General features: G+C 43.3%; 1 protein-coding gene across 2 annotated transcripts in view; it reads right to left on the bottom strand.

The window, feature by feature from the left end:
* The window catches only part of LOC126145121 (chromosome transmission fidelity protein 18 homolog), a 464,617-nt gene that overhangs the window by 280,110 nt on the left and 161,167 nt on the right, over window positions 1-23,340 (bottom strand). For both annotated transcript variants that reach the window (XM_049915535.1, XM_049915534.1), the window contains exon 16: window positions 9,889-10,038. In XM_049915535.1, the coding sequence (XP_049771492.1) occupies window positions 9,889-10,038 (150 nt within the window). The remainder of the gene's footprint in view (window positions 1-9,888; window positions 10,039-23,340) is intronic.

Here is a 23,340-nt window from a genome sequence, read left to right as displayed (position 1 = left end):
AAAAAAGCTTTTCTAAATGATCGCGTGAGTGCCTGTGAGGCGAAACTTCGGTACTAGTCCGGTATTATTATTATTATTATTATTATTATTATTATTATTATTATTATTATATCCTCCTGCGTACAATATTCTGAAGGTAAAATACTTCCTCCTGTGGACCCCCACGTGGGGATTACTCAAAAGATTGTCGCTGTCAGATAAAAGAGATCCGTTCTACGAGTCGTAGCGTGGATGTTACATTTTTTAATCGTGGGGTAGGTTAGAGAACTTGGAAAGAGGAATGGGTAAATCGAGCTTAGATATAATGAGAATTACGGAAGTTTTGTGACAGGAAGAATACGATTTCTCGTCACATGAGCACATGTTTATAACGCACAACGTAAGTAGGGGTAATGCAGTAGTAGTTCTAGTAACAAACAAGAAAATAGTAATGTGGGTAAACAACTATAAACAACATATTGAACGGATCACCAGAGCCAAGATAGAAATAAAGCCGACACCTACCGCTTTAGTAAAAGTACATTTGTTTTCTAAATGTGCGGATAATGTAGAGACTGGAACAAAAGTATGGTAAAGAAGTTATTCAGTGTATTAAAAAACACGAAAATTCAATCATACTGGGCGACTAGCATTCCGCATTACGAAAATGTAGAGATGGCAAAATAGCAGGAGGACATGGACTGGGTGGGAAGGAATGAAAGGGAAAGTCGCCTGATACAATTTAGCACAGAGAACAATTTAATCATTGCTAACACTTGGTTTAAGAATCATAAAAGAACGCCGAGTATGTGGACGAGATCTGGAGACGCAAGAAGGTTTCATATAGATTACATATCGGCAAAACAGGAAGTTGGAGTTTAATCGTCCACTACGAGGTCATTAATGGCTGAGCACAAGCTCAAACTGGACAAGGATGGAGAAGGAAACCAACAGTGTTCTTTCCAGAGGAACCTATTCAGAATTCCCCTTCAGTTACGTCTGAAAATTTACTTTTTCCTTTATCAGTCTTCTGGCTAGTTTGATGCGGTCTGCTACGACTTCCTCTCCCGTCCCAATCTCTTCAGCACAGAGTAGCTCATTAACAACGAACGTCCTCAATTGCTTGTTGTTCATATTCCAATCTCCGTCCTGTTTTGCAGGTTTTACCCGCATTCCATGATTCACTTCCATACAGTAATGCGCTTTGTCGCATACGTACTATGTAGGAAATTTCTTTTTCAAATTAAGGCCTATGTTTGACACTAGGAGATTCTTTTGGCGAGTAGTGCACACTCTGCGTGCTCTAGTCTGGTTCATAGATCTTCCACGTGTTATTTTGTTTCCAAAGCAGCATAATTCCTCCACTTCGTCTACTGCGTGGTACTGAACAAATTTTGATGTTAAATGTATCGCTAATTTCATTTCGGTATTTTCGGTGGTTTACTCCTTGCCCTTAGGCCGAGGTCAGTAGACTATTCACTTCGTACAACAACTCCTTATATTTTTCAAGTTCTTATCATGGGCAGCCTTTCATTCTGAATTTTCATATCATTCCTGCACCATTTTCTATAAACGTCGTTTCATTGTTTTTCAAACATATAAGTTCGACGGTAAAGGGAAAAAACATCGGAAATACTGAACGTGTATCAACTCCCTATTTTGACTCATGATGTAATCAAAACGGCGAATTTTAAACAGTTCTAAAACTCCAGTATGCGTAAAATATGCGGAATAACCCGAATTATAGTTATTCTAATAACATTACCCTGCGCCAACTCGCAACCAAATTGTCATATTCCAAACTAACAGACTACAATTTATATTCCAAAAAATAAAGTAGGAGCAAAATAAATATTTTCAGTGTTGCGTACCATCTCCGATTGCGCAAAAACCATGTCACACGCCACAGTGTCATTGTGTCGTCGATCATCGCAGATGTCTGGTTTTTATAGGCTCAACCGACCCCAGTATGAGATAGGGTGTCGCTACGCAGTATTAAATACAAAATAACAGACTTGAGCTAGGAGTAAAATTACATTAACCTATGTTGCATGGAATTGAGGTCTGCGACTGTAACAATGTAAATTTCTTTAAACGTTCCCCTCTTAGTTGAAGGATAGATCTGTTAATAGTAGAGAGACTAAGGTAATGGTTGCCCATTAACATTAAAGGTAAACAGTGGCTGCTTGCCCCATAAAAACGCAGAATAATAGTGGATAAGTTAATAAATATTCAATAATCACACTGTGTAATATGTGCAACGATTTAAATATACTATAAAAAACTGTCTTTACTCGTACTGTATACAGTCGAATCTTTGGCTTTCTCTACCCACCAAGCTGTAAAGAACTGTGTGGGAAAGTATGAACGGATGATACTGTATCAGATAAGAGTATAGTCCACACAAAGTGTCAGAAAAGATATCCCTGTGATTATCTGAATAACGTATCGCATTTAAAGAGGATAGGGCATACCAATATAAATTAATCCTTCAGGACAGGGGTTACACCATTTCAAAGCTGAAGCACATTGGCACACCTGGCAAAAATGTTTTCGCACTTCACAGGAATCTTTAATTAACAATTGATGTTTAGGGTGTTACAACAAGAACGCAAGATCTAAACTTTGCGCCATTCTCGCTGTCATTCGAGAGGTCCATAATTGTGACATGTCGATACATGACAGATAGGAGTTAATAAAAATGGAGCGTTTCACGATACAAGAACGCGTCCTTTTTTAAAAATATTATGGAATATTATAGTGATTGGTTGGTTGCTACGATTCGTAAAGTGTATTTCAAGTAAAAATAATGTCCGAAAACCATCAACTGTGAGAAGAATACTCAAAAATTTCGGAAGTACAGGTACAGGTTCAGAAGTTGGTGGAAACACCCGAAACGAGCTCATTGTTTTTCAGAAACAAAAATTGCGGTAGTTCGATGGAGTGTGGCCGAGAGTCCAGTTCTCCATCTGACACAAGAACTAGGCATTTCAACGGCCATTCTTCACCGTATTCTCACTGAAGATTTGCATCCCCATACTTACAAAATCTGTCTGGCTCAACAGCTTCTGCCAGCAAACCATGCGCAGTGAAGAGCGTTCACCAAATGAATCACTGACGAACAAGAGGTGAACAGCGATTTTGTGGACATAATTATCTTCATCGCAAGTCCTGTTTTGCCTTCGATAGCATCGTTAATAGTCTGAGCCATCGTATTTGGAACACACAAAATCCATGAATGATTCATGAGAACAAAAAAACACATCCCCAACGTGTCACTGTTCAGAATCTTGAGCCCATTTTTCTTTCAGATTGAGACTGGGATGCATTAACAGTTGATGGCGAACGTTATCGCAACATGATAACCCAGTTCTTTGTGCTCAATCTCAAGATATTGCTCTTGAACAAGTGTAGCAAAGAGCTGCTTTTAAAATGTCCAGGTGGTGTGGACGGTGGCGAATAAAGGTACCTGGAGTGTGCCGTTTTCGGATTAGGAAGTGTGAGAAGAAATCGACAAAGCACTGAAAAAACTAAGAGGAAACATGCAGTAGACAACATCACTTCAGTATTATTGATATCCTTGGGAGAACCAGCCAAGACAAAATTGTTCCACCTATTGCCACGGTATATGAGACAAGCGAAGGCCCTCAGGTTTCAAGAAGAATGTAATGGTTCCAACTCCAAAGAAAGCTGATGTTGACAGTTGTGAACACTGCCGAACCATCCGTTTAATAAGACACAGTTGCAAAATACTGAAAAGAATTATTTACAGAATAAATGAAGAATTGGCAGATATCGACCTTGGGAAGATGAGTTTGGATTCAGGAACACCTGAAGCAGTACTGACTCTAAGACTTGGCTCAGAAGGTGGGCTAAAGAACGGGGAACCCATTTTTTACAGCATTTGTAGATTTGGAGAAAGCTTCTGATACTGCAACCTGGACCACACACTGAAATTTTGAGGGTGGCAGCGATAAAGTACAGGGAATGAGATGTTATTTACAACTTATACAGAAACCAGCCATCAAGCATAAGAGTCAAAGGACAGGAAAGAGAAGCAGTAGTTGAGAAGTGAGACAAGGTGTTACCGTATTACCAATGTACAGGGAGCAGACACAAAAACTCTGCGCTTTGCCTGCGACAAAGAACTTGGAGGAGCGGCTGAACTGAATGGATGGTGTCTTGAAAAGAGATTATAAGATAAACATAAATAAAGGTAAAACAAGGGTAGTATATCGTAGTTAAATTAAACCAGGCGATGCTGAGGAAATTAAATTACGAAAGGATACATTAAAAGTAATAGAATAATTTCACAATTTGTGCCGTAAAAAAACTGATGATGAGCCGAAATAGAAAGGACACAAAATGCAGACTGGCAATAGCAATCTAATATCCATGTGAGTGTTGGGAATTCTCTTCTGATGGTATTTGTATGGGGTGTAGACTTGTATGGAAGTGAAACGTGGATGATAGGCAACAAACAAGAAGAAGAAGGAAGAAGCTTTTGAAACGTGGTGATGTAGAAGAATATTGAAGATTAGATGGGCAGATTGAATAACACGCGAGGAGTCGCGGAACTGAACTGGGGAAAAAAGAAAATTATTGCACAACCTGACTAAAAGAAGGGATTTGTTGACAGAACACATCCTAACGCATAATTATCAGCTTTATAATGGAATGAAGTGTAGGGAGTAAAAATTGTAGAGGGATACCGAGGGATGAGTTCGATATGGGGATTAAAATGGATGTAGGTTGCCGTTAGGATTGGTAAGTGTTCGGCTTTATCCGGACATATCCGGCTTTTTACGGCCAAATATACTGTCGGAATAAAAATGGTACACCCTTTTAGAGATTTCCACTTCACTCAAGTTTTATTGCTGCAACAGAACATTTGGAGTACAGATCAATAGCACAAGCGATTTTGAGGTACCATCACGCTGAAACAGCAATATTAGTACATGGCGGCAATTCAGAAACTGACTCTGGGATTCAGTCAATCGTGCATATGGTGAATACCGTCCTGGGATACGTTATGCCACGTGTGCTCGACCTGTTCACGTAGTTCTGTAAGAGTTGTTAGCTGACGACTCACACGAGTCATTCTCGGCCCACCGTATCTCCCACATGCTCATTTGGAGACAAGCCCGGAGATCGTGCTGGTCAAGAAAGTTGCTTCGCGTCTTGCAGAGCTCGTTGAGTTTCATGGGTAGTGTGTGGGCGAGCATTATCATGTTGGAGCAACACATTATCCTCCTGTTGAAAGAATGGCCAATAACAGGGCCAACAATATTCTGTACCTACCGAGCGCTGGTTCAAGTCTGCTCCAGAAACACTAAAAGTGAACGAGAGTTGTAGGTTATCGCAACCCAGACCATAAGAACTGGGATGGGGCCAGTGTGTCCTGAATGAATTCACTCTAAGAGACAGGGCTCACCAGGTCTACGTCGTACGGGGAAACGACCACCACTTGCGTGCAGGCAGAATTTACTTTCATCGCTGAAGACCACAGCGCGCCATTCCACCTCCAAAGTGATCCTCTGGCGGCACCAGTCGAGCCGAGCATGTCGATGCTGTAGCCTGAGTAGAAGACGCGCGAGAGTTGTGCGTGCCCGTAGTCCCACTGGTTCATTACAGTACGTGTTGACATGTCTGGGCTCGCAAAACCTCTCATCTGTTCTGTGGTAGCTGCAAGATCTGCCACTGCTACCCTTATAATATGACGACACTGGCGAGAGCCTGTGCTGCGTGGACGTCGAGATCCACCTCGACGCTTGTACGAACGTTCCGTGACCACTGACACCAGCATCGTTACACAACGGACGCAACACGTCCAATTTGTGTGGAAATTCCCCGAAAGGATCATCCCGCCACTTTGAAGGCCAACAGTTTGACCCGTTTCAAACTAGCTCAGTTGGCTGTAGGAGGAACGAGTGCGTCTCAGTGGCATGGTGCCTCCTTGCTTCAAACGTCTGCACCAGAGTGAGCCTTCTGGCTGTGAGTATTCCCTTTACAGGGGAGACACAGATGGCGCTCTTGTAGCTGTGCCACTGCGCTACGTTGAAACCATTATCAGCACTTCTACTATTCCCCAGGCGGCATATGTCGTCATCGGATCAAAATCACTAACTTTTTTTCCCGCAGTATATATACAAGTCCTGCCCGTCCGACTTTTGATAGGCTTTTCGATGACAAAGGCAAAGTAGAACATGCTGATCAGCCGATGCCAACCCGCCTCCGCCACACCGCTCTCACGCATCGCTTCTGTACGACTTGAGAGACAGAAGGGCAAAGGAGAATTATACACGATCCAGTCACGTTAATGTGACCACTGCCTGTATTAGACATCAACGTGCAGTAACCACTCACAGACGGCAGGCGGCAAGACTAGCAGTGGAGAGTATACGAAGCATGTCAGGGGAACGCGGAAAACAGTGCAGTCGTTGTAATGTCGATTTCTCGGAAACGCATCGATTTACTTGACGTCCAAAAGGGCACATCCATCGGCCTTCGCGCCATGGGTGGAAGCATTTCCGAAACCAGTAAGTTTCTAAACTGTTCGCGTGCCGCTGTGGTTAAAGTATACCGTGCAGGGCAGAATGGCACTATCCAAAAACCGGGGCAACCGTGGCGCATCACGGGCCATAGATGGCAGGGGCGAACGACGACCCGGAGTTGTGTACGGACAAACAGGCATGCAACTGTTGAGGGACTGGCCACCCAGACGAACAAAGGTGTTACCAACAACGTCTCCTCAACGCCGTTCAGCGAACGTAGCAGGCGCGTGGTTCATGAATTCGTGCACAGTACTGTTCATCGGCGACGAAAGTTGAAATCTACCCCCCAATACCCCAACTGAACAAATGGTCTTTCCAGATGAATCACGTTTTTTGGTCCATCGGAGAGATGGTCCCTGCAACAATCATCGGAAGTGTCCAGGATTTAGGAGACATCGTTATGGTCTGGGGAGTGTTTTCATGGCGTTCCTCGGATATCTCGTCCTTGGATCGATCCAAGAGGCATCTATCCTTGAAGATCATGTCCTCCACTAGACACAGTTAGTTTCTCCTCGTCACGATGGTATCTACCAGCAGGGCAATGCAACGTGTCATACAGCTCGCAATGCACATGCGTGGATAAAAGAGCACCAGGATGAGTTTGCTGCACTCAAACGCACTCACGAATCTGTGGGGCCAACCAGATCGGGTTGTTTGCGCCGTTGATCCTCAAACCCTAGGTAAAGGTAGAAACCTGGAGCATCTGGTCACGGTACTGGAGTCGGAATGACTCTACATCCCTGTAGGTACCTTAGACTCTCTGACCCTTTTTCTACATGTCTCGCAGCGGTCCGCACTGCAGAGGGTGGTTACATCCAGGCTTTTGACAGGTGGTGAGAGTAATGTGGCTGGGCAGTGTACTAATCTGCGCTACTCCTCCGCTAAGTTTCATCAGTGAGCGGCATAACTGAAAGACTGGACAAAACTTTTGTCCAATCTAAGCTCTCGGAATTTTAAGGTGACAATCACAGACACATCAAAATCAGGTGGAAAAATTTCAGGGACAGATGAATAATATGCACACAATTACCGAAGACTACTTAAAAACCCGGAAATGTGAATCTAATTAAAGCACTTTCAGTGATGACATCAGCTCATGTTGCTATGCGGTAACAAACAGCAGAAACTACAGATAGGCCTATTTTGTGTAGAAGGAAACAAAGCTGGATGACAAACTCTTTGGTCAGTGTCAAGTTTTTACAAAAGTAATGGAAAAGACATGTGACTGAAATGCAAAAAGTTACTGCATATCTCTTCGTTTATCGTCCCAGAAGAATTGATAACTGTTTATTTTATTTAGTAAAGAACATTTAGTTTATTTTGACATAAGATTATCTTAGCGAGAACACTGAGCAACAAGAAGACTGACAACTTAGTTGCTATCGTAAGTTCAAAATAACAAGGCTGTTTATTGATTGTTTTTAAGATTAATCTCACAAAAAACTGACTAACTGATTCTTAATAAACGAGTGAAGGCACTCAACTGTTTTTTCCGATTTGAAATAGGTTGCCCGGCTCTTGGGACGAAATGACCACTTTTTTTTTTTTTTTTTTTTTTTTTTTTTTTTTTTTTTTTTTTTTTTTTTTTTTTTTTTTTTTTACTTTTGGAGCTGGAAATCCTAATATCGGTAGTTATGCAGAGATGAAGAGACTTGTGCGGGGCAGACAGTCTTCGGACAGAAGACCACAACGAAATTGGCCGCCACGATCTACAGATTTAACACCTATGCGGTTCTTTCTGTGGGTTTTTCAGAAGTCTCAGATTTTCACGACCAATCCACGCACTGAAAGCCGAAACTGAACACCGTATCAACGGAACACCAATGTCTACTCCTCGATAAACACTGGTATCTCTAACCTGTCCACGAAATCCATCATCTATTATTATAATATTTATAATAGATCTATATCCTATTGCTGACCAAGAAAATTTGTGTATGTCTTTCTCCCTAAATAAACTATTGATAATTGTTAAATGATTAAAGGTAGCTCGCTGAAGTGTTTTTCGATTTTCGTTACATATGTTTTCTCTAAAGATGACAAATGTTTTTCGGATTGGTATATTTCCAATTCTAGCACTGAGACCTCCCATAGGTAAAATCCGATTATTACTGTATCTGTTTAAGATCACTTGTAGTTGTTTGTAAAAGGCCTTGAACTGGCGAATTTTTCCTTCTTCTGGGGCATAATTTCCTATAATTCGTAGGATTCCTCTTGGACCTTTAACTCCTGCTACTGCAACGCGTTCATTTACATATTCGTGGTCTAGTATTTTATCTTCCCATCTTCTGTGAATATAGATGGGAACACCTTTATTGGCTCTTTGTTCCTGCTTTGCTCCGCTGTAGAGCATAGTATAATCGTCTACATATAGTTCCAGATGTTTTATTCTTTGTTTCCGTAACTGGTACGAAACCTATTTCCTTTTCTTTCGAAGGTTTAGCTAATTCTACTTTCTTAAGAACAGTTCCCCTAACGTTCCTAGTGGCAACTTTCCAAGCTTCATCATCCCATTTTCTCTTGCACCCATTTCTTGCCCATGTCGTATCCCGGTACTCTGTCCTGTTTCCGAGGTCAGACTGAGTACCGCAGGCACGTTTATTAAGTCCCTGAATGGAGTAATTGCCCATCGCTGGTAAGACGGGTAATGGATCTCTGAGCTTTACCAGCGAAAGCTCCAAACTCACATATGTGAGAGTATGATACAGAATTTCCTCTCTACTCGTAGTTATGGTTACTTCAATACTCGGTCGTGAGAGCCTCGTCTGCTTGGCATGTGAGGTTGATAGGTGGATGAGAAATGCTGTAAGTATCGAAAAAGAAATGAAGATATAAGGGAAGATTTAGGAATACATAACATAAAAGAAATAAATGGGTAAATAGAAGAAAATGGAAGGAGTATGTAGGCCGTCTGGGTGGAGAAAGATTCCTGACAAATGCTCTAAATTATAAATGCAATGGAAGGAGAACTGTAGCAAGACGATAGAAGAGGCAATCTGTCCCATGCATGCACTGAAGAAGATTAACGAAACACCATGTCATTCATGCAAAACTATTACAGAAAATTTCGGCAGAGGAGTGCGCTTCTGCCACGAAAGGTGTGACGGCCAATTACCGTATGTCTTGTTTCATACGTAATTCTTAAATGTCGACATTGGAAATCAATAAATATTACAATGCTTTCTTACAGGAAAGCATCTTTTTTCTACAAATCAGATCTTGCGCTCCTATTGTGACATGTGACAGACACGTGATGATGACAGAATTCAGCCGAAACCGCGACGTGCCAATAACAATTGGGAAATAGGCGCTACCGAATCTGGAAAAGCGTTATTTTAGAAACTGACTCACTCACCGGCCTGAGCCTGGGAACGATGATGCGTAGCAGGTGGGGCAGCGTGTCCAAGAGCAGCGTGTCCGCCTTGTAGTGGGCGCGCACCTTCACGTCCATGCCGCGCATCATCTCGGACACCAGCTGCCGCGTCCGCGCCTCCTTCACGGACGCCTGCAATCAAAACATGGCGGCGTTTCTGAAACCAACACACTACGACGTTTCCGTCAGAAATGACACGTTCAAATTCCCCACTGAGTCTAGTCTCCTTCAGCACAAGCAAACCAGTCTGAAAAAAGTCGCGCACGCCAGTGTAGCGGCAAGGGCCAGTGGCTAGCATAAAGCAGTCGGCACGGGACAGCGCTTTCGAACGTCAATCCTGAGAGTTCCGAGTTCAACATGCTGCTCAGAGCTCAAAAACGATGCCACTCGTGCGTATGACGTGTTCTCTATGTGGTATACGGGACAGCATCGCGATCCGGCCGCAGTTGTCGGCTGTATCTGGCTCGCACATCACACTGTTTACAAACTGGACTGGCGTAAAATTCCTACGTTACTTCAATTAAAACACACGTTTGCTCCCTCGTCCATACGCTAGTCATGTTGTTCTGTCTGTGGTATACATAAATAAAAAATTCAATATCCGTGGGCATGTCACAAGACAAAAGGAAAGTACCATGTCCAGTCAACACGGACATCGGCTTATAAAAGGTAAATTACAAATCGTTCGATACAAATTCACAATGGTTCTCCATATAAGATAAAAATTATTTCATCATTCCTACTTTTCTATAAAATCCTAAGACCAATCTTACTTGTTCCAATAAAACAACAGAATCTTTACAACATGCGAAATACTAAACTTAAAATAAGAAAGTGCAAAATTTCTTAAGTGCAAGAAGTGGAAGCTGTCTTGTAGATTAAGCCAATCGAACAAACTCACTCCTCGGGAAGAGCGCACTTACATTTACATAACATCGAATATTATCGAACATCCTTTCAATAAACTAATAAGAAAGTATCCCAACGTATTAGAAAACGCGAAAATCAGTAAAAAAATATATGATCCAGAGAGACGCGAACCAGTAACACAACACTCGATACCTTAAAATTCTGCAACTCTAGTCATTGCGCTACACCGACCACAGCGTTAAACGTCAATACTTTGCGTCTTACCGTTTTCTGAAAGCTTTAATCGTAGATATGTTGTTAATTGACATTTAACTATAACAAACTGAACCAAGAAGCAATGTCTTATGGATTCTCAGTATGCCGTTTCATAATAACTCTGTAACCACCAATTTTAAATTCCCCGTCATTTTTCTTACAATAAACCATACAACTAACGACGGATTTTCGAAAGATCCCCATACAACTAACGACGGATTTTCGAAAGATCCGCTATTAGCTGAAGTTTAGAAACGGCATATATACATATGGGCGTCAACTGAAAGCCAGTATGGCATCTCGCGGTTCTGTACTTAAGAGAGAGCGGAGTTCTTCCATAGCGCTGGTTAACGTTCAAACGCACGTTCAGAATATCTCATGCTAGACACTGCTCTGTTTGTTCGGAAAGACTTCCCAACACTCTATGACGTCAGAAACTCGGCACATCCAATGTTCGAATGCACGGTCCGCGTGCCGACGGCTTAACAGATGGCCAACGTGGGAGTGTACGTTGGAAGAAGCAACCGTATGCAGCAGCCTCAGCCTCCGAACAGCTAAACACATGAATATAATATTTAAAAGCGTTTACAATTTAGAAATCCAAAACTCATGGAAAGTCACAGGAACCATAAAAAGACGCCACAGTGATGTACAGGGTGATTTTGTGATGATGATACCTACTTTCAGGGCTGATGGTGAAGGTAACTGTATCAATTTGAGGTAGGGAATCCTGGTCGGGTAACAACTTAGTCGAAACTTATCTACGTAATTCGTTCTGATACCTGTGACAGCGGAATACACGTACCAGTACTGTTGTTGCTAAGAAGGGGAGGGTCTGACATGTGAGTCACTAATTTTGATCAAATTTTGCAAAGACGTTCTATACCGAAAATATAGATACATATGTATCGACTTTTTGCTACACACTAACTAGTTTTTAAAAAAATCGAGGTCAAAGTTGATGACGCAAAATGCTATTTTCAATGCTATGCATCGAAAGATCGTCTAAAATTTTTTTTATTAATATAATATGGGGTCCAAAGTTAATAACGTTTCAGTATCCCATGATATTCTGATAATCAGAATACTTTCCTTCGCCTTTTTTTTAAATAAAACATCGGGAGGTGTGATTACTAATCAAGTAAGTACGGTATACATAATGTATTGACAGTTATTTTTGCCACGATACATAGTAAAAAATACACCCAAAGCGTATTACTGCGTAATCCCAACTCACCGCCTATTCGTGAGCGTTCTCGCGATCCGTGGGGTGAAACTTACGACAGAAATAGTCAAAACACAAACGTTTCTCGGACCAAGCGCAACACGCGAATAAAATCCCACCGCACTGACCTGTTTTCCGGTACGTTGTTCGTTGAAAACATATCTGATTCATGTTGTTTAAAACAGATGTATCATAAATCAGTTTGGATGCGTACAAAGCATATAAAAGCATACCTTGAAAGGCAGGCGCTGACAACCGGTTTATGGACCAATGCATGAATTTTGATAGCATCCTCCCTATCTTCTAATTCTCTGATGTACTACGGTGTTGCATGATTTTTAACTTGTGCGAGGAAATTCTTTACCTACCGGGGAAAAAAAAAACAAATATGACACGGTTGATAAAGAGACGCACATTTCGGTGGTATCACTTTCACGGTGCAGGTCAGTTGAGTATCATCATCTACGAAAGGTCTATCGTAGCGAGTCATGTACCACGACGGAAACAACTGTTAGTACATTATACACACTTATTTGATTATTAATCACACTTCCCGATGTTTTACTTAAAAAAGGAAAATACAGGTATTTCCGATACCAGAATATTATCAGATAAACCGAAAATAATCAAATTAAAAAAGCTACCACCAAGAATCGAACACGGATCAGCAGTTTGGTAGCCGACCTCGCTCTACTACAGGCGTAGATTGATGGGTACTCTAGCTTCAGCGTGGAAACACGAAAACGTCATAACTTTAACATTATTAACTTTGCACCCAATCTTTTTAAAAAATGTTTGTTTTTAGACGATCTTTTTATGCATATCATTGAAATACGATTTTCTGTCATCAACTTTCACCTTGATTTTTTCAAACACTAGGAAGTGTCTAGCAAAAAGCCAACACACATGTCTCTTTATTTTGAATTAAGATCGTCCTTGAAAAACTTGATCAAAATCGGTTACTCACATGTCAGACAGTCTTCTTGTTATGTTGCAGCGCAGGGAACATTCATAGGAGATAGTATGGACAAAAAAATAAAAAAGTTAAGTAAACATGGGCACTGAAATGCATATCTTCTGACCTACGAGCACTTGTTCATCTTTGTTACTGAGAAACATTTTTCTACCGAATTTTTGTTTTTGGTTTGGCACATACCAGCACTCTTTAAGTTGCCTCTTAGCAACAACAGCACCGGTACTTGTAGTATTCCACTGTCAGAAGTATCAGAACGATTTTCGTTGATGATTTCCGCGGGTCGTTTTCAAACCAGGGTCCCTCACCTCAAATTTATGCTTTACCCTTCCCCCTCATCCCTGAAAGTTTGTAACCTCATCACTGAATCACACTGTATAAATCCGTAATAAATACAATTTAGTAATAATAAATTGGGCTCGTATTGTGAAACCAACCACCCAAGAGAGTTTACAAAGGTCCAAGAAGTTTAATTACTACATTTAACGATACCAGCCAAGGGAGTGGAGAGTTGACCTCCAGAGATAGTGGACGTAGAAAGTAGTGTAGTCAAGCTCTGAACTCCACAAGCAGCGAAACAGGTGCAGTAACGATAACTGACGAGTTTACACCACAAACGAGCTTTTCGTGTCTTTCACATTCCAACTCTCCTGGCGCTGTTATCTGGCCTGCACAGTATTATAATTATACATGTTCGACGATATCAAGCTAAGGATGCAATTTTACCTTAACCACATCAGGGTAATAAAATGCTGCTTCTGTTTTAATCGGGTATGTTTCATCACTTTTTAAGCTCGTCTTTCCTATATACGGATTATCCCGGTAGGAATGATCAATATTCAGGTATGTAGCAGTAATGATCATTCGAAAAAAAATCTAGTAAGCATGAGCTCTAAAGTGCATACCTTAAAAACTATGTCCGGTCTCGGAAACTGACATACGGCCGGGAGAGTGTGCTGACCACCTGCCCCTCCATATCCGCATCCAGTGACGCCTGTGGGCTGAGGATAACAAGGCGATCGGTCGGTACCTTTGGGACTTCATGGCTTGTTCGGGAGGAGTTTAGTTTTTAAAAACTATGAGGACGACTTCATCTCTTCATCTCTGATACTGTGAAACAAATCTCTTCTATTGAACAAAGTGCTGACAGCTCTTGAGGTATGGATTTTAGAGCCAAAGTTTACTGGATTATTCTTTTTTTTGGGGGGGGGGGGCTTCGAATGATCATTCCTGCCACATCCCTGAATACTGACCATTGCTCCTGGGGCACGCTGTATATAAAATTACATTATTGTATACTTTATTGTCTGCTAGATGTACATCGTCTGTCAGATGTATTTGATTTCCCTTCTCCTGACGTATCTGAAGATGGTCATTATGGAGCGAAATCGATAGTCTGATGACAATTTGTGATAACTGGCTGAAATAAAGTCATTGTTCTTTTACGGTTATTTCCATTTATTGTCATTTGAAAAGAGTTGTTAAAATCGTAGAGAAGATCTACACGATTTTAGTGACCCTAAGTAATCGCGTGGTCAACGAAAGAGCATTTTCACCACGGACTGGCGATCGTTTCTTAATATACTGCATTTACGTTTTCCTTAAGCGCCATAAGGGTATCATACCCCAACCACAAAAATCACTACCATAACACCACCTCCTCCATTCTTCACTGTTGGCGTTAAGTATACATAATGGCACGTAAAGTTATCCACGCATTCGCCAAACCCAAATCGTTTCACTGGATTGCCACAGGATATTCACACTCCAAACCACTCGTTTCCAATCCACGATCCTGGAGTCTCTTTACACTACTTAAAGCGACTTCTACCGCTGACTACAGAAATGTGTGGTTTATGAGGAACTGCTCAACCACTGCACCTATTCTTTCTAGGTCCTTATGCACAGCATTATGTTATCTGGACTGCTGCCAGCACTTCACAACTCACGAGTGATTCCTTTCACCGATTTTATATGATATTTTTACCATCACCCCCGCAGTGCTCGATACCTGCCTGTCAATACATGAGGTCTGCCTGGTCTTAGTTCATTTATGGTTTCACGTACACAGTCACAACACTCGACTTGGGGGGGGGGGGGGGGGGGCATTAAAAGTGTTGAACCAAACCTGATGGATTTGTAACAAGTGACATTCAATGACCATTTCACATTCAAAGTCACTGAGCTCTCCTGGCCGACCCATCCTGCAGTAACTGCCTCCTTTTGTACTGGCGCGTGCGTCTCTCATGACATCTAGAGGTGAATTCCGTAACATATAAGTGTGTCCGGATACGTTTGATCAGCTAGTGTACGTTAGCAGGTACATTTTATTCTTATGTGCTGTAACTGTTTCTGTCCAGCACATCATTCACGTTCTGAAATATTTCCTTCCTCATCTCCCCTTTCCTTTCATGTACTCTTTTAGGACTGTATTCACAAGCCCTCCTCCTTACGTAATACGAGGGGCTTTTGAAAAGTCCGTGCAAAGTCCGAGAGATGGCACCACCGGCGCATATCGAGGTCATTTTTAGTTAGTAGCATCTTTGGAAAGAACGCAAACCAAGTTTCAGCCATATTGGTCTATTTCTTTGTGTTAGGAATTCGTGTGAATCAACGAAGTCGTGTGATCGAAAAACATGGGCGAAAAAGAATTTCGTGTGGTGATTAAACATTACTTTATGAAAGGCAAAACGCCTCAGGAGACTAAAGAGAAGCTTGATAAACATTACGGTGACTCTGCATCTTCGATTAGAACAGTTTATAAGTGGTTTCAAAATTATCGGAGTGGCCATATGAGCACAAGTGATGCTGAACGTTCTGGACGCCCTGTGGAGGTTACAACTCCAGAAATCATAGATAAAATCCATGATATGGTGATGGATGACGGAAGAGTTAAGGTGCGTGAGATTGCTAGTGCTGTGGGCATCTCGAATGAACGGGTACATAACATTTTGCATACACATTTGGACATGAGAAAGCTATCCGCAAGAGGGGTTCCGCGATTGCTCACGCTTGACCAAAAACGGAACCGTGTGAAATGTTGCAAGGATTGATTGCAGCTGTTCAGGAAGAATCCGCAGGATTTTAAGCATCGTTTCGTCACTGTGGATGAAATATGGATACATAACCATACTCAGACCAAACAACAATCTAAACAATGAGTTACCAAGACAGAATCTGCACCAAGAAGGCGAAGACCATTCCTTAGACCGGAAAGGTTATGGCGACTGTCTTTTAGGATTCGCAAGGGACAATCCTCATCGACTATCTGTAAAAGGGTAAAACTATGACAGGTGCATATTATTCAGCGTTACTGGAATGTTTGAAAACCGAGCAGCAAGAAAAACGCCGGTGATTGGATCGCAAAAAAGTCCTTTTCCATCACGACAATGCACCAGCACACACCTCAGCAGTTGTGGTCGCAAAATTAATGGAAACTCGTTTCACATCCCCCCTATTCTCCAGACTTGGCTCTCTCGGACTACTATTGTTCTCCAATCTGAAGAAATCGCTGGCGGGACAAAGATTTTATTCAAACGAGGAGGTGATTGCAGCAACTAATAGCTATTTTGCAGACTTGGACAATTCCTATTATTCGGAAGGGATCAACAAATTAGAACAGCGTTGGTCAACGGTTATAAGTCTAAAAGGAGACTATGTCGAAAAACAAAAAGGTTTACCCCAAAGACGTAGATAGTTTTTATTTTTGCACGGACATTTCAAACGCCCCTCGTAAACCTCCTACCCAGCTTCCTTTGCTGAATCTGGTTACACCCAAAAATTCTCTCTGCTCTCCCTCTCTTCTCAGTACCTCCTCACTTTTCGCCCTATCTATCCAACTAATTTTTCCATTCCGCGCCATGTCCGCATCTCAAAAGCTTCCAGTGCTTCTCTCTGTATTTACTTCATTACCTACATTTCAGCCCCGAACATGGTGACATCCATACAAGAAACGTTATCAGTTTTTCTCACAAGTCTTCGTCCATATAGCTAAAGAAAACTCTCCTTTTCCAACAAAATGCACTTTACGTCATTGGTACACGGCTTTTAATTTCTATGCTGCTCTTCGCGTCGCTTTCTGTTCTGCTTCGTAAGTATTTAAAGCTTTTTATAAATTCTAAAGTACCCCCATTTAGCATCGTCTTTGCCCTTTAATTTAATCTACGTCTACATCTACAGCTACATCTACAGTACATCTATACTCCGCAAGTCACAATATGGTCGACGGTGTAGAGTAACTTATAGTACCGTTAGTCATTCGTTATCCTATTCGCTTTGCAATGAAGCGAGGGAAAAACGGCTGGCTATATGTTACCGTAAGAATACTGATCTCTCTTTTCTTCGTGGCCCTTACACGAGATGCACGTTATGTGGTGCCAGCAGGATAATTCTGTAGGCTGTCGCAGATTCCATTTATCCAAACTTTGTCAAAAGTGTTTCAAACAGAAGGTCTCCTTCCCTTCATCGATTACCCTTTCAGTTCATGAAGCATTTCTGGAATCGTTGCATGTTGTCGCGCCTATGGGTAACAGTTCTAGCAGCGCCTCTCTGAATTGCTACGATGTCTTCCTTCAATCCAACCTGTGGGGATTCGAAACATATTAACAGTACTGAAGTATTTTATACGCTATCTCCCTTATGGATGAGCTACAGTTGACCAACGTCGAGCATTCGCCTTTCCTGCAACCGGCCTTACATGCTTGTTCCATTTCATGTCGCTTGGAACATTACGCCTAGATGTTTAATCGACGTGACTATCAGGACAGCTATTTCCATTACCTTCGTTTTATTTGTATTGTTTTCATTTCACAGTTATGTTCCTAGTTCTATGACTTCCACTATTTAGTACAACTCCTTGCGTTCGTTGCTAGGAGAACTATGTTGTCTGCAAAACTCAACGTTCTGCTTCCTCCCGTTTCTACCCCATTGACATGCAGTTATTGTTACACTACTTCCAAATTCACAAGAGTGTATTTGGTTGAAAATTAGGAGGAAAAACGGCACAAATGACCGAACACTGCTATAAAAGGCGAAAAAAGTTAAACACAAGAGATCTAGAAGAATGAGGAGCGAGCTCTAATACTTGGAGGACGAAGTGAGGACACGCGAAGCCCAGGTGGACCAAAGCTTGTAAGTACGACAGTGTAATCTCTGAAACTAATGAGGACAGTGGCGAGTTATAACAGCCGAGTTAACTCATAGTACGCGAGGTTTATGTTTGTCAGTAATTGCACTCGCTGAATGCCCAATACGTCACATGCTTTGTTACACACCGAGGAGAACACTGGGAGTCCATGCAGTTTGGACCCTCTACACAAGTTGCTGCGTCGTGGGTGGGGGGTGGAGGAGGAGGGGGGAGGTGTAAGTTGTAGCGGTCGCAGAACAGGAGGGCTGCACCCTAACAACAGAACACCTGCGTCCGCCACAAATTACTGCCGACTCGGCGTAACAGGTGATTATACAAATTCCGGAGGAGGACAAGTTTGGTCGCAGCCAGCAGCAGTGTCCGCCTCGCCGCAGCTAACGCTGTTCCAAGGAGCGCTCCTCTCCAGAAAACTCGCTCCTGTATTATATATTTCTCGCTTACAAAAGTTTGCGCCGCACCCTATTCGCGAGAAGCGGCAGTCTTTGGAAACAGTTTGCTTTAAACTTGGCCGCCCGTATTTACTGGCCTCGCGCGTGTAAGCAGCTGCCTCATTTCCTCTGAAGAATGATGCAATAATTCATGCATTTTTGTCATTGCGGTAATTATTGAAAAAGCCTTTTAAGAAATGAAAACGGTTTTGTGCGGGGCAGGGGGAAGAAAGGAAGAAACTGTATCCTTGCTTGTTTTCCTTACTCCTTTATGTTTTTGAGTGTTTTTTTTTCCTTCTCCTCCTCCTCCGCTTCTTTCTCCCCGGCCGCGATCCATTTAGAGCAACTACTTTCCGGCGGAGTTTTTGTTTCTGGCTAATGAGACGGTGAATTATGCAGCCGGCGCCTTGTTCCGCGAGGGGCGTTGCGCGCCCGTAATGTTAGTCCCTTTCTTTCCGTAATTAACTCGCGGCTCTTTAGCGCAGCGGCGCGCGCGCCTGCTGGTGAAACTTTCAGCATGCGGTTCCGGCGTCTTTGTTTTGGGCGCGGCGGCGTCGCGACGCGCCCCAGTCCGCGGCGCCGGCGCCGGCGTCGGCTTCGCCACCTCCTTACGCCAGTCCCCGGCGCGGCGCTGCAGGAGCAATCCTAGAGGCGGGCTGCCCGCGGAGCCACCGGCTTTTGTCCGGACGGCGCGGCGAGGCATCTTTCACGCTTGCACGTGTGATGCGACGAGAGGACCTCACTGTTTAAACACCGGCGGGTTCGCGCTGCGGGAACCGCCCGTGGAAGCAGCTACTGTGCGGCCTGCTTTGCCTCTATTTGATGCATTTACAGGGATGATGAGTGTAGCGACTCGGTGCGTTGGCTTTACACAATCACTGCGAAATTTACATGTACAAGGGTGGTTCACTAAATTGTGTCCCAAATTTTATTTACAACTGTTAATCCTTTGAGTGACACAGGTAAATACACTATGTGATCAAAAGTATCCGGACATCTGGCTGAAAATGATTTACAAATTGCGGCGCTCTCCATCGGTAATGCTCGAATTCAATATGGTGTTGGCCTACCTTTTGCCCTGATGACAGCTTATGCTCTCGCAGGCATACGTTCAATCAGGTTGGGGAATGGCAGCAGGTCCTTCACGGAGTGTTGCTCTGAGGAGAGCTATCGATGTCGGTCGGTGAGGCCTGGCACGAAGTCGGCGGTCCAAAACATCCCAAAGGTGTTCTATAGGATTCAGGTGAAGACTCTGTGCACGCCAGTCCAAGACAGGGATGTTACTGTCGTGTAACCACTCCGCCACAGGCGTACATTATGAACAGGTGCTCGTTCGTGTTGAAAGACGCAATCGCCGTCCCCGAATTGCTCTTAAACAGTGGGAAGCAAGAAGGTGCTTAAAACATCAATGGAGACCTGCGTTAGCACCACGAAAAACAACAAGGGGAGCAAGCCCGCTCCATGAAAAACAAGAGCAAGAAGGTGCTTAAAACATCAATGGAGACCTGCGTTAGCACCACGAAAAACAACAAGGGGAGCAAGCCCGCTCCATGAAAAACAAGAGCACACCATAACACCACCGCCTCCGAATTTTACTGTAGGCACTACACACGCTGGCAGATGATGTTCACCGGGCATTAGCCACACCCAAACACTGACATCGGATGGCACTTTGCGTACCGTGATTCGTCACTCCACACAAGGTTTTTCCACTGTTCAATCGTGCAATGTTTACGCTCCTTACACCAAGCGAGACGTTGTTTGGCATTTACCGGCGTGATGCGTGGCTCATGAGCAGCCGTTCGACCATGAAATCCAAGTTTTCTCACCTCCCGCCTGACTGTCATAGTACTTGCAGTGGATCCTAATGCAGTTTGGAATTCCTGTGTGATGGTGTGGATAGATGTCTGCCTATTACAGATTACAACCCTCTGCAACTGTCGGCGGTCTCTGTCAGTCAACAAACGGGTCGGCCTGTACGCTTTTCTGCTGTATCTGAACCTTCGCGTTTCCACTTCACTGTCACATCGAAAACAGTCGACCTAGGGATGTTTAGGAGTGTGGAAACCTCGCGTACAGACGTATGACACAAGTGACACCCAATCACCTGACGACTTTCGAAGTCCGTGAGTTCCGCGGAGCGCCCCATTCTGCTCTCTCACGATGTCTAATGACTAGTGAGGTCGCTGATATGGATTATCTGGCAGTAGGTGGCAGCAGAATGCACGTAATATGAAAAACGTATGTTTTGGGGGGGATACTTTTGATCACTTCGTGTATATAGGCCTATACCACTCGAATTAAATGCTGTTTATTACTTTATTTACTAGTAGCAAACGCAGGAATGCTTCGCAATTGCTAAATATGCGTGGGAATGATATATACACCGATGAGCCAAAATATTATGACCACATGTTTAATAGCGTGGCCTTCCACTTTTCAAACACAGTGCAACAGAGATTCTGTTCAGCAAGGGCTCTACAAGTCCTCGTTAGGATTCCAGAAGTACGTGGCACCAGATGTCTTCACACTGCTCAAACAATTCCCGCAAATTACGGCATGATGGTTTACGGACACGCAGCTGCCGTCCGATATATGCTTCAATGGATGCAGATCGGGCACATTTGTTGGCCAAGACCCCAATGTGAGTTCAGTATAATGCCCCTAAAACCACTGTAGCACGATTCTGATCTTGCAACACGGACAGTTATCGTGCTGGAAGATGTCATCGCTGTCAGGGCAGACTTCAAGCATGGAACGATGCAGATGGTCCGAAATAATGTTCTCGTAGTTCACTGCTGTCATGATGTCTTCCGATTGCCACCACAGATCCCATGGAAGTCTTATCTCAAAGTACTCCATAGCATAACTCTGCCCCCACCGGCCTGTACCTGTGGCGTGGTGCACGTTTCGTGCAACCATTCGCCTGGATAACGGCGTGTAAGGACGCAGCCTTCGACATAGTGTAACGATAAAAGCGATTCATTTGACTGGTGACATGTTCTACTGATCCACGGTGAGAACTCTGTGATGCTGTGTACGCTGAAATCGTAACTGACGATGTCGCTGGGTCAACACAGGAACATGTAGGGGTGTGTGACGTGGAGCTTCATGTTCAACAGTGGCCTTTGAACGGTATACTCCGAAACACGTGTGCCTGCACCAGCACTGTACTCTGTCATCAGATCTGCCACAGATCGCTGCCTATCCTTTATACACAGTGGGGGATCCTCCGACCTCTACGTTTTGCGATGAGACGTTTGATATTAACACACAAACGTCCAGAATTAAAAGATTTCCGGATCGCCTCAGTCAATCACCATTTTCGTCCGACTACAATAGCTACGAGAAACTGGTACGTTCGCCACTAGGAGGGTTGACAGTGGTGCTCCACGGACGGGCAGTCCTCTCGACTTTGATGACAACGTCCTTCGCGTCACGTACAAGAGAACCCGAACACCAGTACTCGAAAAACAGTCCATAACATGGACGTGTCCCACGCAAGCGTCTGGCGCGTTCTGGAAGACCAGCAGATTTCCAGCTGAGTGACAATTTCTGTACGTGGTTTCTAAATCACTGTGTCGACATACTCGAATTTCCAGGGATGAAGCTCACTTCACCTGGGAATCTGTTTTGAATTGTCAAACAGAGTCACATTTCGGATGGCAGAAACGCTCGTGTCAAATTTCACACACGGATTACAGCAACGGTTCAGTATCACTGATGGTCGTCTTAGTACGCATTCCTTCTTACGTACCGTTCAACGGATCCCTGGTTCTTCTCATTCATGCAAGAAGTACTGGTCGAGTTATCGGAACATTTACCACTGTCACCTCGTTAGCAAATGTGGTTCCAACATGACGGTGCACCCGCACGTTTGCACTTGGCGTCCGTGAACATCTCAACCAAACGTATGGTGAAAGATGGATACGTCGACATGAATCACCTCCTTGGCCACCATGTTCCCCAGATTTAACTAATCTCAACTTTTTCTTGAGGGCTTACGAAAATATTTTTGTATCATACTCCTGTACAGTCAGAATATGTTCTTGCATGAATTCCGGCGGCAGCTGGAATTATTCAGCACACCCGAAGGGTTGTGGACCATGCATACGAAAGTATGCGTTACAGATACACCTCGTGCAACCAACAGCAGAGTCTACACGTGCGGCAACTCCTGGAAAGCACACAGGCCACAACTCATTATCTCCACTGACTGCGTACCACCAAGCGAGAGATTTGAAAACGATCCAATCAGTGAACTTATTTTACATCCTTATCAAAACATGTGAGGCAATACTGACCTTACGACTTATCTTAGAAGAAAGATTAAGGAAAGGCAAACCTACGTTTCTAGCATTTGTAGACTTAGAGAAAGCTTTTGACAATGTTGACTGGAATACTCTCTTTCAAATTCTAAAGGTGGCAGGGGTAAAATACAGGGAGCGAAAGGTTATTTACAATTTGTACAGAAACCAGATGGCAGTTATAAGAGTCGAGCGGTATGAAAGAGAAGCAGTGCTTGGGAAGGGAGTAA

This window comes from Schistocerca cancellata, chromosome 2, assembly GCF_023864275.1.
Source record: "Schistocerca cancellata isolate TAMUIC-IGC-003103 chromosome 2, iqSchCanc2.1, whole genome shotgun sequence".
Classification (NCBI taxonomy): domain Eukaryota; kingdom Metazoa; phylum Arthropoda; class Insecta; order Orthoptera; family Acrididae; genus Schistocerca; species Schistocerca cancellata.
The sequence above is the reverse complement of the archived record's forward strand: the minus strand, read 5'-3'. Positions and strand labels throughout refer to the sequence as shown.